General features: G+C 45.2%; 1 protein-coding gene across 1 annotated transcript in view; it reads left to right on the top strand.

Annotated features, from left to right (window-relative positions):
- The window catches only part of Fcrlb (Fc receptor like B), a 5,696-nt gene extending 1,348 nt beyond the window's left edge, over window positions 1–4,348 (top strand). Inside the window, exons 4-6 of the mRNA XM_021199060.2 lie at window positions 2,591–2,857; window positions 3,363–3,641; window positions 3,780–4,348. Coding sequence (XP_021054719.1) covers window positions 2,591–2,857; window positions 3,363–3,641; window positions 3,780–4,204 — 971 coding nt within the window. The 3' untranslated portion in view covers window positions 4,205–4,348. The remainder of the gene's footprint in view (window positions 1–2,590; window positions 2,858–3,362; window positions 3,642–3,779) is intronic.
- The last annotated feature ends 13,932 nt before the right edge of the window (window positions 4,349–18,280 follow it).

Here is an 18,280-nt window from a genome sequence, read left to right as displayed (position 1 = left end):
TCTCTCTCTCTCTCTCTCTCTCTCTCTCTCTCTCGACAGGATCCCTGGCTGGCCTGGAACTCACTATGTATTCTGGGTTAGCCTTGAACTACAAGGATTTCTTTGTGTCTGCCTCTTGAATACTGAGGTAAAAGGCATGTACCATATCCAAACAGGGTCCTTTTTTCCTTGTTTGTTTTATTTTATTTTTTGCTGTTTCTCTAATTTTTTTGAGACATAGTCTCATTTTGTAGCCTAGACTGTCTGGCTTGGAACTCACAGAGATCAACCTGCTGCCCCCTTCCAAGCGCTAAGATTGAAGTTGTACTCCACCACGTCAGCCCAGCCAGGATTCTAAGTTTGAATGTCTATGTGAATGTAAATAAAGGGATTGAGAACAGGGTTTGTTTCATGACATTAGACTGGAGGCCAAGTGAGGAGAACAAAAAATGGAGAGGAGGTGTGTCACAATGTCAGTGCCACATATAAATTTCCATAGCGAGAGAGTCTACCAGAGGTGGCAGGGCACAAGGAAGAGAAGAGGGACAGAAATGAAGGGGGAGAAAAAATTAAAGATATATTTGTTTGAAAAATGATCCCATAATTAAGGTTAATTATTTGTGATCTTAAAAAAAAAAAAAAAAAAAAAAAAGGTAGCCAGGCATGGTAGTATGCATCTTACACTCAGGAGGCTGAGGCAGGAGAATTGCCACAAGTTTGAGGCCAGCCTAGGTCATATAGCAATACCATGTCTCAAAAGTCTTTTTACAAGGAATGAAATAAGAAAAAAAGAGATGGAGCAGTGGAAGAGAAGGCAGAAGAAAGAAGGAAGACAGGTAGGGGAATTGAACAAAGAACTTAATAAAACTTTTGCTGTTGGCACATATACATGAGCACCTAGGAGTCGATCAAGAAACAACTGTCTCAAAATATTTGAAGGGTTTCAAAATAGGGTCGAGAACACTGGGTGTGATGGTGCAGACCTGCAGTCCCAGCACCCAGGAAGCAGAGACAGAAGGGGGAGGGCAAATCTGCAGCCCAGTCAGGGGTACATAGTGAGTAACAGCCCGTATTGAATAAATAAACAAACAGAGCCTCCACCAAACAAACAAAGAAAAAGGGATAGAAAACGGAATAGTGGTATGCCCACTAAAGTACATGATTAGCTGTGTCATATGGAGGGCAGATGGTCATTTTTATTAAGCATTTAAAGAACACCAGTCGATGTTTCAGTTAGCATTTTACACTTCTAGAAGTTTCCTATTGGAGATCATTAAAGTGGAAGCAGGGATGGCCATAGCTGACAGACAGAGAGTGGCACAGAAACTGTGACTATGCCTTGCAAAGCTTTCTGGATACAGGATCTCCTCCATAATCAGCTCAGGCAGGCCTTGGCTTTCAACCCTCCTGCTCCAGCTTTCCAAGTGCTGGGACTACAGGTATGTACCAGCATACCTGGCCAGTGGAAACCCTTTTGTAAGGGTATAATACCTACAGTGAGGGCTGGAGAGATTGCTCAGTGGTTAAGAATGAATCATGCTCTTGGAGAGAACTGGACATCAGATCATAACCACCTGAAACTGCAGACTAAGAGGATACAGCACCCTCTTCTTATCTCCTCTGACACTTGCATCTACACTCACCAGAACACACCCACCTGGGCACGTTATACACACCTAATTCCAAATGAATGAATGAATAAATAAATAAATAAATTGAAATTTTATGATATCAAAAATGGCATTTAGGATGCCCTAAGGATAGTGTCAGCTGCAGTGATGATGATGGTGGTGGTGATGGTGATGGTGATGGTGATGGTGGTAATGATAGTCGTGTACATTCAAGGTGCTGTAGGATATATCTAAGGCTGTTCTCAGAGAAGTTTCCTTCAGAAGATAAGGCCTAAACACAAGCATGCAGTACCTACTGGTCTGAATTTAAGCTGAGAAGTAGAGTCTTTTGGGTTGAGGAAATAGCTTTACAAGGGCCCTGGGTTCTATACAGAACCTTTTTTTCCCCCTGAGCCTAGCTTGTGTTGAATGAAAGGTGAGGCAAGTTAAAAAGAAATGGGGTCAGGGAAGAGGTTATCAGGGGCTAGGTCAGGAAGGCCTTGAAGTCATACCGTGGGGTCTATGGTTGGTTTTGAAAGGAGACTCTTTGGGGCTGGAACCAAATCTGAGACATCTTTGCTTCCTTGGTATCGCTTTCTTTCCTCCTGTTTAGTCAGGATCCCAGGTGCTAATCACCAGACCAGAAAACAGGAAAAAGTTTTGGTGGCCGGTGGAGTGAAAACAGGGGGATTGAGGTCTGGGAGGCATGGGGTGGGTGAGGGGAGAGGCAGGAGGAGGAAGGGAGGCTGAGACCTGCAGACCTGCGGAGCTGGGATTTCTAGGGTTGGGTTGGATTCGTTTTATTGAGATTAGATTAGTTTCTCTGTGTAACTGCCCTGACTGCCCTGGAACTTGCTTTGTAGACCAGGCTGGCCTCGAACTCATAAGGATCCTCCTGCCTCTACTTCCCTTACTACTGGGATTAAAAAAGCATGTGCCGCTGTGCTCCGCAGAGATAGATTTTTCTGAAGAGTAAATACTGTCTGCGGGGTCCATTGCAGACTGGCTAATTCTGCAAGTGCCTTATGCCGCGGTGTTCGAGGGAGAGCCCCTGGTGATGCGCTGCCGTGGCTGGTACGACAAAGTCGTCTACAAGCTTCATTACTACCATGACGGCCAGGCTGTGAGATACTTCCACTCTAGCACCAACTACACGGTGCTGCAAGCGCGAGCCAGCGACAGCGGTCACTACCAGTGCTCGGGCACCATGCGTATCCCAGTGGAGAGTGCGCCCATGTTCTCCTCCAAGGTGGCCGTGACTGTGCAAGGTGGGCGAGACGAAGGGGACTCGGAAGGGGAAAGAGGAAGCTGAACCCTGCGAGCTGCTCTATAGGTGTCCTTTCCCTATGGCGCATATCCAGGTTTCGTGTTCTAGCTAGGGCTCCCACTTAGGAGCGAGGAGTTCTTGCCCTGTCTGGAGGGCGTGCTACGTCACTACGAACTACGAAGGGGGACCCGTAGCTGTCCCCTTCAAGTCTAGAGAATGCCAACTGATTGACAGCTTGGATGGAATTTATATCACCTGTCAGGATTCCGCCTCCCTTCAAACTGTCTTCATCTTTCCCCGCATCCCACCCCTCCCCGTGGCTTCAGTTTCCCTGTCCCATTTATTCTCTTTATCCTATCCCTTCTCGTTCTCTGGGTCAAAGAGGAACCCTCTCGGGATACGGGGAAAAGGGGGATTGGGGCGGCGGACAGGTTGGTCCTGGTGGGAGCACCATTCCTCTTGCGGACCCTATGAGCATCAGGGCCCCGGGGCCGCCCTTCCTGCAGAGCTGTTCCAGACGCCGGTGCTGAGGACGCTGAGCCCGCAGGAGGCGCGCGGCCGCGTGGTGCTGCGCTGCGAGACGCGCCTGCACCCGCAGAAGCGGGACACACCGCTGCAGTTCGCCTTCTACAAGTACAGCCGGCCGGTGCGCCGCTTCGACTGGGGCGCCGAGTACACGGTCCCCGAATCCGAGGTCGAGGAGCTCGAATCCTACTGGTGTGAGGCGGCCACCACCAGCCGGAGTGTCCGGAAACGCAGCCCGTGGCTGCAGCTCCCCGGGCGGGGTGAGTGACAGCTCAGCATCACGCCTGCCTCCTGCATCCCGGGGGTCCTCCCGCAGTCTTCTCACCTTCCCATCCAGCCCCTGTTAGCTCCCGCCCCGCGTGGAGCAGTCACGGGTGACCAGGCGTGTTGCATTGCAGGCTCTGTTCTGGATCTGGCATCCACCACCGCGCCAGTCCCACAGGCTGCAGCCTTGGCGCCCGGGGACAAGCCGCTTTCCTTCCGGAAGACCCCAGTGTCCAGATCCGTCCAGTCAGTCACTTCCGTCCCGAACAGCACCTTTGCAGGGCTGCAGTTCCCCGCGGGCCAGGTCGCCACCGCCGGGCCACACGCTTGCGCGCCTCTGCCCACGTCCGCGGAGCAGTCGCGCGAAGCTCTGCAGCCCAAGGTGGACCTCCTGCTTCGCGAGATGCAGCTGCTCAAAGGCCTTCTGAGCCGCGTGGTCCTGGAATTAAAGGACCCACAGACCCTCCGCGAGCTTACCCCCGAGACACCTAATTCTCACGTTACTGTGAACCCCGCAACCCCAGAGACCACTATCATGGAGGGCCGAGTGGACAACTAGGCTAGTGTCTTCTCTCCCCGATCTCTAGCTTGTGTGCAAATTGGAGCCACAGCTGTTACTGTCCCCTCCTGTTGCTGTGTTTTTGGTTGGTTTGTTGGTTTTTAAAGTCCAGTGGTGCTGTGGGTTTCCACTTTACTAGACAGCTTGTAGGCGAGTTTGACCTTGCACAATAGTTTGTAAGTGCGAGCATCCTCTGTGGTGGGCTCTTTCTTCTATAATCCAGAAGTAGACAGCTGTTGTTTACTAGTCCACTGTGGGTGAGGTTTTTGTTTTGTTTTGTTTTAGAATTGAATCCATTAAGGTTAACGAGCATTTTAGAACAATTTAGGGTCAGGTTGTAATTATTCACAATGAATTTACTCTTATATTAAAACGACTATCAAAATCCTATTAACTAATGAGTTTATATCTTCAAAATCACGAGTATGATTTCAATTGTGGGAAAGATTTTAGTGTGGGCTTCTCCCTTCTGGCTTTAAGGGTCCGATCCAGTGCCAGACTCACCTCAAAGACACCCTTTGTCCCCATGTAACCCGACAGAGCCACTCCAGAGCAGCTGAGCAGCTGTCATGCTAACCTTAGCGGAACTAACTTTACTCTATGTCAGGATCATACCCTCCTCACTTAAGCTTCACAGTAAAGGCTGGGAACCTTCAACCTGCTTCAGTAGCACGTGAGGTCCCTCTGAGCAATTAACTACAACTGACTTGTCTTTACATTTTTATTATTATTTTGTGTGTGTGTGTGTGTGTGTGTGTGTGTGTGTGTGTGTTTGATCAAAAGAGTACCCACTTTGCCGGGTGTAAATAGTGACGCATGCCTTTAATCCCAGCACTTGGGAGGCAGAGACAGGTGGATTTCTGAGTTCGAGGCCAGCCTGGTCTACAAAGTGAGTTCCAGGACAGCCAGGGCTACACAGAGAAACCCTGTCTCGAGGGGAAAAAAAAAAAAAAAGAGTACCCACTTCCCTTGTAGAAGTCAGAGGACACTTGGTTAATTCTGAGGAGGGATGTTCAGATCACTGGATTAGTTACCTGAACTACGGTGTCCTTGAGGTTCCCATTGCCAACTCTCTAATGCAGGCTTTTCCAGGGCAGCCTTGCCAGTGTCCAGGCTCTTCTTGCCCTTCTGACTTTGCTCTCCTAAGTTGTTTGCTATTCCTGATCTAGACAGGAAGCAGCTACCATCAGTGCCAAGAAGTTTAATAATCAAAATAACCAAGCCATTCAATCATCATCATCATCATCATCATCATCATCATAGGGCTGGTGAGATGGCTCAGCTGATAAGAGCACTGACTACTTTTCCAAGGGTCCTGAGTTCAAATCCCAGCAACCACATGGTAGCTCACAACCACCTGTAATAAGACCTGACTCCCTCTTCTGGCACATTTAAAGACAGCTACAGTGTACTTATGTGTAATAATGAATAAATAAATCTTTAAAATAATAATAATAATGTTGATAACAACTATATATAATTTTTAATGTTCTGGGCATGGAGGTGCATACCTTAAATCCCAGGGAGGCAGAAGCAGGCAGATCTCTGTGAGTTCAAATCCAGCCTAGTGTACATAGTGAGACCTTGTCTCAAAACAAACAAAACAAAGGAAGAAAGGAAGAATGGAAGGAAGGAAGGGAGGAAGGAAGGAAGGGAGGGAGGGAGGGAGGAAGGAAGGAAAAGAGAAAAAAGAAGAGAAAGAAGAAAAAACCACCACCACCACAACAAATTAAATGAGTTGACCAGAGGCCAGTGTGCCGGCCTTTCCCTCAGTATACTTTGTTGGCGACCTCAACCTTCAACCTTCACTTTCCCATCTTACCACCTGCCTCCATTTAGCATCAGTGATGGAGGCAGACAGTGAAGAGGATGGGGAACTATTTTGGCAAAATTTAATCATAGCCCAACTTACCCTATGTGGAAGAGGAAAACTGCATTCCATGTCATCTCCCCAAAGTCTCACATGGGAGGAAGGACAAAGATCCCTCACTCCCTCTGGAGTCTGTGAGGCTCTCTCAGAAATGCCTGCACCAGGGAAATCTAACTTCTGTTTCCGTTCTAGTACACATTCCAGGAACAGGCCAGCTACCCCGGGGCATCCTAGAGCCTATTCCCCAAATGCTGAGATGACAGATGGCTGCTGATTCCTAGGGAGGAAGCTGCTTTCTCTCTGGTCCTCTGATCGCCTCTGCATCTTAAATCCAGGCCTCAGACTTTAAAGCCGGCACTCTCCATATCAGATAGCAGTAGGCATGGGCCCCAAATGTATCCAATGAGATGACACAAAGTTCTCTGTCACAGCATCTCAGCCTTACTTTGGGCTCCACCCTTGCTCAGTGCCTCCCACTTTTGTGGAGATCCGTTATCTCACACCATACTCTGTATTACATTTTTGTTGATGTTGGGAGGATTTAAACAAAATCCTCCAGGTTGAAGTCCAAGCATGATGTGTTAACCTACCGACAGCCACACTGACCTCTGCCCTCTTCCCAGCCCATTGCGTCTTCCATGTTCCCAGGCCTTTGAGCAGACCCTTGCCTTCTCCTCTGTGGGAGGGCTGTGCAGGCCTGAGCTTCTGAGTTTCTCTGGTTACAAAATGAGGGCAGTGGCAGTAACCTTACTGGGGTAGACAAATAAATGGATTCTTTAATTATTAGAGGTGTTCAGCTAGGGGATGCTTCAGTTCTTAGGAGCCCAAGACAGGAAGGTATTTCAGAACACTCTAGAGACAACTTCTGCCAGTCCCTATAGGTGAATTGTTAGACTGTTTCTAAACTTTTGCTATTTTAAATTGTCCTGCAGTGGCGGGGCGTGGTGGCACATGCCTTTAATCCCAGCACTCGGGAGGCAGAGGCAGGTGAATTTCTGAGTTTGAGGCCAGCCTGGTCTACAAAGTGAGTTCCAGGATAGCCAGGGCTATACAGAGAAACCCTGTCTCAAAAAAAAAAATTGTCCTGCAGTGAATGTCTTAATGGCTCTGGGACACACACACACACACACACACACACACTTTGTCACTGCTGTCTGGTTTGAGATAGTACTTCTCTTTGGAACCCAATGGGCCTGGTACTCAGTACAATGCTCCCTGGTCCTCTTGGCTCTGCCTCCTCAGAGCTGGGATGCCAAGCGTGCACCACTAAACCTGCTCATTACCTCTGTCAGTTCTTATCATGAGGAATTTGCCTACAGGCTGTTTCTGTTTCTGGAATTTGAAACAAGCTTGGGAGAGAGATGACCCAAAAAGAGAAAATAGGCTAAGACAACAAAATAGTCAGTTAAGAAAATGACTGGTTCTCTATCCTTCAGAAGGGCCCAGAGGAACCACAAGGACGGTTTCCAAGAAAAACCCCAGATATAACAGCACTTAGCCTCATGGCTGGGTTTCCTTAAAGAAAGGTTTTTTTTTTTTTTTTNNTTTNNTTTNNTTNNTTTTTTTTTTTTTTTTCCAACTGTTTGTCAGGAGTTGCAACTGACTGAGAATCTCTTCTCCGCCCAGTCTTTTCTGAATGCCCCAGTTAGTCTGCGTTTGATTGAGAACATGACACCCACAGCTGGCAACTGTTTTTCAGGTGAGGTAAGTCTCAGGCAAGCAGTGCAGGAGAACAAAGGTTTATTTTTAGTTATTTTTAATTTTTACAATTAAGCAAACCCCACTTGTGACAGGATGTAACCAGCGAGATTGCACTGGAGCTGGGTCATCATTTGCAGAATCTACAACGGACACGGTTGAAGTCACAAGGATACAGAGGGGATATGGAAGGAGGCAAGATTTGTGAAGAGATTTTTGTTTTGTTTTGACCACAACTCTTCCTCACGCCAAGGAAGTATAGGAAATCGGCTGTTTCCTCCTCCAAGCCTAATGAAATAAGAAACTATGGACTCAGCAGACAGGTCTGAAATGTGAAGTTAGGAGTTCCAACAGGAAGTGAACCTGATTTAGGCTCAAGGAAGCTAAAGTAAGTGACTTTAGGATCGAAAGGCCTCTTTGGGAATCAGCCACACCACAGAATGTTGAAGTTGGGTGGTTTTTCCTCCCCAGCTCCATGCTCCCAGACTCAAAATATATTTACTCAAAATGCCTTGGCCATATAGCTAGGTTCTTCTCTGACTAGACCATAACTTAACTAACCTACATTCTGCCATGTGCCTGTGCTCAGGTACAGTGTGTCTGTCTTGTCACATCTTTCCAGGAGAATCTCTCTCACCTGGTGCTCTCCCAGAATCCTTTCAACCTACTGGATGTTCCACCTCCTATTTCCTGTTTAAACTATAGGCCATCAAATTAATTATCGACAGATGCCAAATCCATACAGGCACATGATATTTTCTCTACAACATCCTGGAACTCTGTGATGAATGCAGAGAGAAAATGTGTCTTGATTCTTTTGCAATAAGCCTCCAGGGTAGGAAGAAAAGACAGCAAAAACTTGGACTTAACATCTTGATTCTTAGAGGCTGGGGGAAGATGTGCACATGAACATCTGGAAGACAGATGCATACTCCTTAGGTCCATAAGAATATTTACAGAAGTAAAAATTGTCTGTAAAAGTGTCCCTAGGAATTGTTGTGAATCTCCAACCCCAACAAGCCCATGCAAAGAACACACAACTCAGTTATAATATTTATAAGCTGCACGCCTAGATTGGGCAGATCTACCACTACACTACTCTACTCCCCAGCCCTGAGACCCCTTGCTACTTGTGGCTCCTCCAGACCACGTGGTTCTGCTCCATCTTCCTTCCACCTCCTCTTCCTCTCTCTCCCTCTCTAAAACCTCCAGCCCCACCTTTCCCTTCCACTGCCCAATCACAGGCTCTAGCCAGTTAAAAAGGGGAGAAGGTTCACATGAAGTCACCTGAGTACAAAAATCCACTCCTCCTTGGGGCGGTCCCTCTTGAAGAAGCAGAATTAGCATCAAAATACAAACAAGACCAGGGCAACCAACAAGGAACAGCTGGTGTTGGCTATGTGTCAGGCTCAGAGAGCAGAAAGTCACCTGTCCAAACAGAATCTCAGAATCCTGCTATTTACCCATCCTGAAGTCCTTTACCTCCCTTCCTCCTCCTTAGGCCTAGGTGAGAGGCAAAGGAGATAGAAATAGATGCAGACAGGAGGAGGAAAGATGGAGATGTGTGTGGGTGGGGTAGAGAGACACAGCCTTCATATTTGCTGGAGACAGCTCCTTCCCTGGATAAGAGGACAAAGGCTTACCTGTGAAAAAGGTTAGATATCTCTTACCACCTAAGACTGGGATTCTAATTTATGTATTGAAACTGTGACTGTGGCCTAAGCTCATTAAAGGACTATCCCATTGATCTTTGCAATCTTTTCACATATGTCACTCTGGGCTCTTCTACAAAGAGAGGTTGTGATTCTGTGGGTCTGGGTGGAGGCTGAGAGTCTGTATGTCTGCGAAGCTCCGACTGATGCCAGTGATACTGCCATGCTTTGAGGAAGGCAATGGGACATGGCGACTGGGGCAGCAAGCTGAACTCTCACACTTGGAACTTCAATCACCAAGAAGAAAGAGTAAAATAGAGATGGTGGGAACCTTTACGGAGCTCAAAACCTGCCTCCCGTGAGGCCCTTCCTTCAAGGAGGAATTCGATAACAGCGCCACCTGCTGGGTATGTGGGGGATATTCTCAGTCAACCATTTGCACAAGGTCCTACAATTAGATATAGAGCCAAAGCTATCCTGAGTTACTTGGCAAGAACCTATCTCTAACTAACTAGTCTCTTCTCTCCAAACAGAAGGCATCTGAGTCGGACTCTGTTTCATAGGAAATTTATTGGTTGATTACCATTGAGCCACATCTTGCCTTTTAGATACAATTGCTTAGTGAACTACCAACCTACTTCACAGGTCTATTTTGCAGCTCATAATTCTCTTTTGTCATTGTGCACAGAACTGTTGAAAAAGCACAGGGAGGGACTGGAGAGATGGCTCAGCGTTAAGAGCACTGGATCTTCCGCAAGACCCCCCACACGTCACCCACATAGCAGCTCACACCAGTCTGTAACTTCAGTTTCAGGGCTTCTGATACCTTCACACGGACATACATGCATACAAAAATAGATGAACATAAAATAATAATTATGTATATGTGGAGGTACCCAGTGTGTGAACAGTCCTCTACTCTGCCTAGAGAAACTTAAAAACAACAACAAAACAACAACAACAACAAAAACCAAACCCAACCAAACCAACCCAACCCAGGAAGTCAAGGCAAAAGCAATCTTAGCAAGCCAATGCTGCCACCTAGTGGACACTGTTCTTTTTGTTCTTGTACTATAATTTTGACTTTAGTTAACTGACTACAAACTAATGGCTTGTTTGTTTGAGACAGGGTTTCTCAATGTAACAGCCCTGGCTGTCCTGGAACTCACTTTGTAGACCGGGCTAACCTCAAACTCTCAGAGATCTGCCGCCTTCTGCCTTTGGAGTGCTGGGACTAAAGTCATGTGCCACCATGCCTGGACCAAATAATAGTTTTTTGTTTTTTGTTTTTGTTTGTTTGTTTGTTTGTTTGGTTTTTCGAGACAGGGTTTCTCTGTATAGCCCTGGCTGTCCTGGAACTCACTTTGTAGACCAGGCTGGCCTCAAACTCAGAAATCCGCCTGCCTCTGCCTCCCAAGTGCTGGGATTAAAGGCATGAGCCATCACGCCCGGCTCAAATAACAGATTTTATTATATTTTCATACATGTTTATCATTGCACTTTGCTTATATTCATAGCCCATTATTCTCCCTTGACATCTTTCCCCTCCCTGTGACTCTCTCCAAATAGTCCCTCTTCTGCTTCCATGATGGATTGTGTATACATATATGTATCTATACACATAAATGCACATATATGCACACATATATGTATACATGTATATGTATGCACATATGTATACTTTTTCATTTCTGAGACAAAATATCTGACAGAAGTGACTTAAGAGAGGAAGAATTTTCATTTCCTAGTAGTTTTTCAGAGGCTAGCTTCTTTTCTTAACACAATGATCTCAATTTCTATTCATTTTCCTGAAAGTGACATACGTACAACTCCACTGTGTACATATCTCACCTCTGTTCATCCACTCACCTACTGATGGGTGTCTAGACTGGTTCTCTGTCTGGGCTACTGTGAATATGCAATGCACTCAGAGGACAAAGAGGAACATATTTGGTGCCAGGCTTAATGTTCTCTTAGCAGTTTGTGAAGAATGATATATAAAAGGGTTTGGAACCGAGAAGAGGATGGACCCATAGTTGACAGACTTTCTGGGTTTTATCATTTAAAATCCTCAGAGACTGGTGGCATGGGCACAGATAGTCTTGGCTTTCTTGCTTGCTTGGTTTTTGTCTGTTTGCTTTTGATAAGGACACTGACGTACAGAAGGCTTATCTGGCTTAGCTTTAATCATTCAAGCAATAGATGACAGAGTCAAACTGAAGGACCATGGCCAGTCCCCTGTGTTCTGTCTGCCCGGGGAAAGACTGGCCATGTAAACCGCATTCAGCAAAACGAGATATGGAACAGAAAACATCTGCGGCGTCCCTGGTCCCGTTCATCTCATACTGTTTACCATCTCCTCTGGAGCTAAAACAGGAAGCGAGAGAGGATGACCTAAGGGGTCACTAACCCGCTTCTGCCCCGATACTTCTCAGAAGGACGGCAACACCCTGTCCTGAGTTTGCAAATGTTAGGTAGTGGTGGACAGAGATGGACGAGCTGGTCAAACGTCCGACTTGTTTCTATACAATGGGGTGCTCAACTCTAGTCAGTCACTTCTGGCCCTGGGGTTCTATGGAGCTCAACTATTTCCTAAAATATTGACAATAAATAGACTTCAAGGGGGGAGATTGACATGCATTTCTGAAAAACAAAACAAAACAAAACCTCCAAAGAAATTGTTTCTGAGACATGTCTTGCTGTGTGTATAGTGAAGTCTGACCTTGACCTTCCTGTTCAGCTTCCTAATGCTGGGATTACAGGTGCCTGATACCATCAGAGTTTGAGTTAATAGATGGACCTTGGGTGTGGCTGCAGCAGGATAGATATAGATCCATTTACTTCTAATGCTCGTGGCCACTGAATGTTTGGATTGCTTGGCCATTGCGATTCTTCTCATTCAACAGCTTCATTACCAAGTCACTGGCAGTTCTCTCTCCCAGGGACTCCTGGTCTGGAGACCCCACTGTCTGGTGCAGCTTGGCATTTCTTTCTCTCACTAAGGAGACCCAAGACACATATAGGTGAGGTAAATCTTATAACAACCCCGTGATGGAGGCATACTTACTCAGGGGGAACGGAAAGTTAGAAAAGCCTCCCGCCTTTTCTAAGAGCATTCGATCGCACACTGGTAGATAGCAGGGCAGACAGCCCAAGGTCCAGACGGAGGTTTCCACCCGCTTCAGACCACACTCTTCCCAGGCAACGCTGAGTCTGAGCCCACCGGTTCCCAGGCACCTCCTGTCTTCCCACAAACACAGGCAAAATAACAGAAGCATCGCACTGTCATCCATTTATGGTTTGGTTCAACATTCTTATTTGGGATCTCTAGAGTATATTTCATGTGTATATTTAGGTCTTCTTTTTTTAAAAAAAAAAGATTCATTTTTAATTATGTGTATGTGCCTATGTTAGTGTATGCTACACATATGCAGGTGCCTGCAGAAGTTAGAAGAGGGAGTCAGATGTGAAATTGGAGGACAGGCAGTTACCGGCCACCCAATGTGGTTGCTGTAAACTGAACTCTAGTCCTCCGGAAAAGCAGGAAACACTGAGAACTCCTGAGCCATCGTCTCTCCAGCCCCTTTCCTGGATCAGAAGCCCCACTAAGGACATGGCAGGCAGACATGGTGGCTCACACCTGGATTCCCAGCGCTTGGGAAGTCTCAGGCAGGACTACCACAAGTTTGAGGCCAGCAGAGGCTACATAATGGGTTCTGAGGTCAGAGAAGCTATGTTGTCAAAAAAAAAAAAACAAAAAAAAAACAAAAACCCACAAAACAAACAAAAAGGGAAAGAAAAAGAAAACAGAAAGAACAGAACAAAATAGCAGAACTTGACATTTACTGGTACCGAACTTGATACCAGTACACCATTGGCAATTTGCTGAAAATAGAAAGAGGAACTTCACTTCGGTCTGTGATGGAAAGGTGAAGGGACAAAAGCGGGGAAATTTCTTTGCTAATTGCTTGGCAGAGAGGTGCATTTTCAGCAAGTTAGTACTTACTGTTAAAGATGAAAATGAAGCTTTTTTTTTTTTTTTTTTTTTTTTTAGAAACAACCAAAACGTGAGAATGTTGGGTGATGCGTGTCCTCATGTGATTAGCCACATTGGGTAAAATGGCGCTTTCAAACTATTCAAGCCACCTCACACTGATCTGATCTCTTAGCAAGACTGTTGTTTAGTGCTTAGCAAACAGCTGGGTGTCGTGTTTCCATCCCTGTGACCCTAGCACTCAGGAGACTGAGGCAGCAGGACTTGGAGATCAGTTTGATTGCAGTTTACCACAGCCCGTTAGTTCCCAGACAGCTGGGGCCAACTCTGTCTGAAAACAAATGAAGGAAAGGAGAGGAAAGACAGGGAAGAGAGGAAGGGAGAGAAAAGCATCATCAAGACTGATAGTGTAACAATGATGCAATAAACAGATAAACAGTGGCTCTGTGTGTGTGTGTGTGTGTGTGTGCATGTGTGTATGTGTGTATGTGTATATGTGTATGTGTGTGTATGTGTACATGCGTGTGTGAGTGTATGTGTGTGTATGTGTGTCAGTGTATGTGTGTGTATGTGTGTGTATGTGTATGTATGTGTATGTGTGTGAGTGTATGTGTGTGTATGTGTGTGTATGTGTATGTACGTGTGTGTATGTGTATAGTTAGTTCTAAGAAGAGTGTCTTCCCCTTCCCTTAGATGGCAGAAAGTGAGATCCCACCTCCAAACCAGCATTTCTGTCCTTGAGCTCAGAAGGTTGTTAATTCTGTTCTTTTTCTTTTTCTTTTTCTTTTTCTTTTTCTTTTTCTTTTTCTTTTTCTTTTTCTTTTTCTTTTTCTTTTCTTTTTCTGGAGGGAATGGGGGTTATTTAGCAGTTTTTTTTTCTTTTTTTGATTTTCTAAGACAGAGTTTCTCTGTGTAGCCTTGGCTGTCCTGGCACTCACTTCATAGACCAGGCTGGCTTTGAACTCAAGAGATCCTTCTGCCTTTGCCTCCTGAGCGCTGGAGTTAACAGCTACGCCACCACCACCTGGCATTATCTAGCATTTTAATGAAAGAATATTGGACAAGAGTAATTGTTAAAGTTCGATAAAAGAGAGGCTGCGGTTCAGTTCCGTACCATTACATATATATACCATTGCTTAACAGGTTATGAATACCCATCATATTCAGACACCTTCTAGGATGTTATTTTTAAATACATCTTTTAATTACCCATTTATGGTATAGAATAAGATTGATTTATTCTTATATTTTATTATTTAAAATAATTTTTAAAATTAAATTATTTTGACCCTGCTCTTCCCCTCCCCTAAATCCTTCTAGCTCCCCTCCCCTCTCCCTACCCACCCAACGTTAAGTTCTTAAAAACAAAAACAAAAACAAAAACCCAATACAACAAACTCCCAGAAACCAAGAAAACAAAATTAACACCCCCCCCCAAAAGCAAAACAAAAGACTTCCAGTCTTTGGCTAAATAAAAACATACAAAAAAACCTGGACTCCATTGTTTGTTGGTCAACATGAGACCAGTCCTGGAGTGATTGATATATCCAGTGTCACTCCACGGGAGAAAACTGTTTTTTCCTCTTCAAACAGTTCTGTTGTTAGCCTTTAAGCAGGTAGGTTTTCATTCATTTAAAAATGTATAACAAAATTAAATATAGTAAGATTTAAAAAAAAAAAAAAAAAAGCTATTACATCCAAGTTGCAGGAAAGGCGAATGGCGCCATCTAGTGTCTAAAAGTACAAAGAGCGCCACTATTTAAATCAGCTCCAAGAAGTCAATGTCCGGCTTCGCCGGTTTTCAACCTAAATATGTATCCTATCTCCATTCTCGAAAGACCTTATGTTAGACCTCACAGGCAGTCCAAATATCCAGGAATGAGCTCAAACTGGACTCTAGGCAGATTTTTGGTGGTTAGATAAAAGCCAGCATTCCTCAGGAACTTGTCAAACTGGTTCCTATCTGCCAAAGGAGCCATTTCTCTTATCTCTGACAGAAGGAACTAAGGCTCCACTGACCTACACATGTGGTTGTGGGCTCCAGGATCCCTCAGCCTCTACCCACAAGTCCTCACTATACATTTCAAGGTCCAGCTAGCATCCCGGCCCTTCTCTGATTCTTGCTCTTTGTACCCTCTGTCCCCAGCTATTCTCTAATTCTACCTCCCCTCCTCCCTCCTCCTGCCCCTACCGCCCCCCTCTCTCCACTATTCTCTTGTCCCCTGCTATTTTCTCTTCTCTTCCAGTTGCTGAATTAATATTTTATATATTTTTCTCTTATGTGTAACACACCCTTCCCCTTCACCATCCAATGAGGTAGTCATGCCACCAGTGTCTTTCCTGCGCCCCTTCACTTACACCTCACAGTTGTTCTATAAGGAGTTGAGGAAAGAAAGTATGCTTTCAGCTGGGTGTGGCACCACACATCTGCAATCCTAGCACGTGCTGGGAGGAGGACCAGAAGTTCAAGGTCATGGACTTCAACATAGTGAGTGGGAAGCCTGAGAACAGACTCATGAAACTATGTCTCAAACAAATGAGAGGGGAGAGAGGGGAAAGAGAAACTCTGTAATCAGGTCTGAACAAACTAGAAAATACTAAGCATGCTCCCTAGCTTAAAGGACTACTGCTTTTAAAAATAGTGATTTTAAAAACCCACACAAGGACAGGAAAGACGGCTCAGTGTTGATTAGTTGTTGCTCTTCTAGAGCACCCAAATTTGGTTCCTAGCACCCACATTAGGCAGCTCACCATGGCCTACAACTCCAGCTATAGGGAAACTCACTCTGCTTCTTGGAGGGCACACACACACACACACACACACACACACACACGCACACACGCACTCACACATACAGACATACACACGCACACATAAATATTTTTTAAAACCCATATAATAGAAAATGTTCTCTTTTGATGACTTTAAAGTGTAAAGTTCAGATTTTTAGAGCATTTTCATTTTGTAAGTCTGAAACTCTATACCATTCAGATAACAACTCCCAATTTTCTCCCTCCTAGCCTCGACTCTCATACTCGCTCTTACCCAGGCTCAAACTCACTGTGATCCCGCTGCCTCAGCTTCCTGAGTGCAAGGATTGCAGGCATGCACCACCAGACTCATTGGGATTGGCTTGTTCCAATTATTTTCAATGCTCACCACACTATAATATGTCAAGATTTCCCCTTTTATATATCAGAATAATTGTGTACATGTGAACATCTGTCAATCCTCTGTCTGTCTATCTATCTATCTATCTATCTATCTATCTATCTATCTATCTATCTAATCTGCCTATCTATCTGCCTGTTGAATTGCCTGTTAATTTGCTAGTGGCCATTGCTTCAATTTCTTGGCAATTATGAATGATTTAAATACTATGAGTATGAGTATTGAAGTATTTCTTTGAGGCTCTACCTTCATTTCTGGGTTGGATTCTAATTTCATTTTTAATTTTGTTCCATTTTCCACAGAGGCTCATCATTTTTCACTGCCTGCAGCAATGCAGTTCAGTTTCTTCATGCCCTCATCATTTATTGTCTTTTATAGTAGCTGATCTCATGTATGGGATCCTATCTCGCCACAGTTGGAGGTTTTCCTAGTGATTAGCAACGCTGAGTGTCTTTCACGGCCTTTACTGCCTTCAGTGTATTTTCCTTGGAGAAATATCCTTCAAACCTTGAACTTCTGATCCTCCTGCCTCCACGTGCCAGGATTGTAGGTGTGGCGCCACACCCAGCTGAAAGCATACTTTCTTTCCTCAACTCCTTAAATAACTTAAGGTGTTTGTGAGGGGGCACAGTAAAGACACTGGTGACATGACTGCCCAGTCATAAGGTGAAGGGAAAAGCTGTGCTGTGCATAAGAGAGAGAAAATACCCAGAGGCAACCCACTTCTCCACTGTGCACTGCAGGGATTCCGCATACCTCCCGATAGGAACCGGTTATCACATACGTGCTTCGGAGTAGTTTTCCAGTTTCATACGCCTTACTTTCATGCTTGTTGCCTTTCATGTGACTCTTACTTTGAAATGGAGTTTCAATTGTTTAGCTTGGTTTTCCTGCCCACATATATATGAGGTTTTATTTTGGGGGCCTCGCTATGTTGTTCTTTTGGAATAGAGGGCTATCGTGACGGCACCAAATCCGCTGCTTCTTACCCAGTTACAGATTCAGTGCCCTAGCTTGCCTTTCCCCCGTGGATGAAATGTATCAGATGGCTTGCTGGAGGACTTGCCCCTATTTCCTGACAGCATCCAATCAAAAGCAGAGGCTGCTTCCTTAAGGCCTCTTCAAAGTCCCCAGACCTGTAATAACCTCGTCTTCACATCTTTTACTGTGATGCCCTGAAGTAGTTCTTCAGAGATCATAACTGGATAATTTTAGGTAGAAGACAAGCCCACACAAATGCATGTAAGTAATGTCTTTAAAAGATATAGAACAATAAACAGGAAGAATAGAATTTAGGTGCACCCCTTCTCTCTCTCTCTCTCTCTCTCTCTCTCTCTCTCTCTCTCTCTCTCTCTCTCTGTGTGTGTGTGTGTATGTGTGTGTGTGTGTGTGTCGTCTGTTGGGGGATGAGGGTAACTGTTATGTATCAGTAACCCACCAGAGAGGACCGAGGCACATTTTATATTCAACTGAAAGCCTTTATTCCAGCAACCTGGTACCACACCCATTCAGGGACCTAAGTGTGGCCCCTGGAGTTTTGAACAAGGTTTGTTTTGGTTTGTTTGTTTTGTTTTGTTTTGTTTTTGAGACAGGGTTTCTCTGTATAGCCCTGACTGTCCTGGAACTCACTTTGTAGACCAGGCTGGCCTCGAACTCAGAAATCTGCCTGCCTCTGCCTCCCGAGTGCTGG

The sequence above is a fragment of the Mus pahari genome, chromosome 5 (assembly GCF_900095145.1).
Source record: "Mus pahari chromosome 5, PAHARI_EIJ_v1.1, whole genome shotgun sequence".
Lineage (NCBI taxonomy): Eukaryota > Metazoa > Chordata > Mammalia > Rodentia > Muridae > Mus > Mus pahari.
Note: the sequence above shows the minus strand (reverse complement) of the source record. Positions and strands in the feature narration are given on the sequence as shown.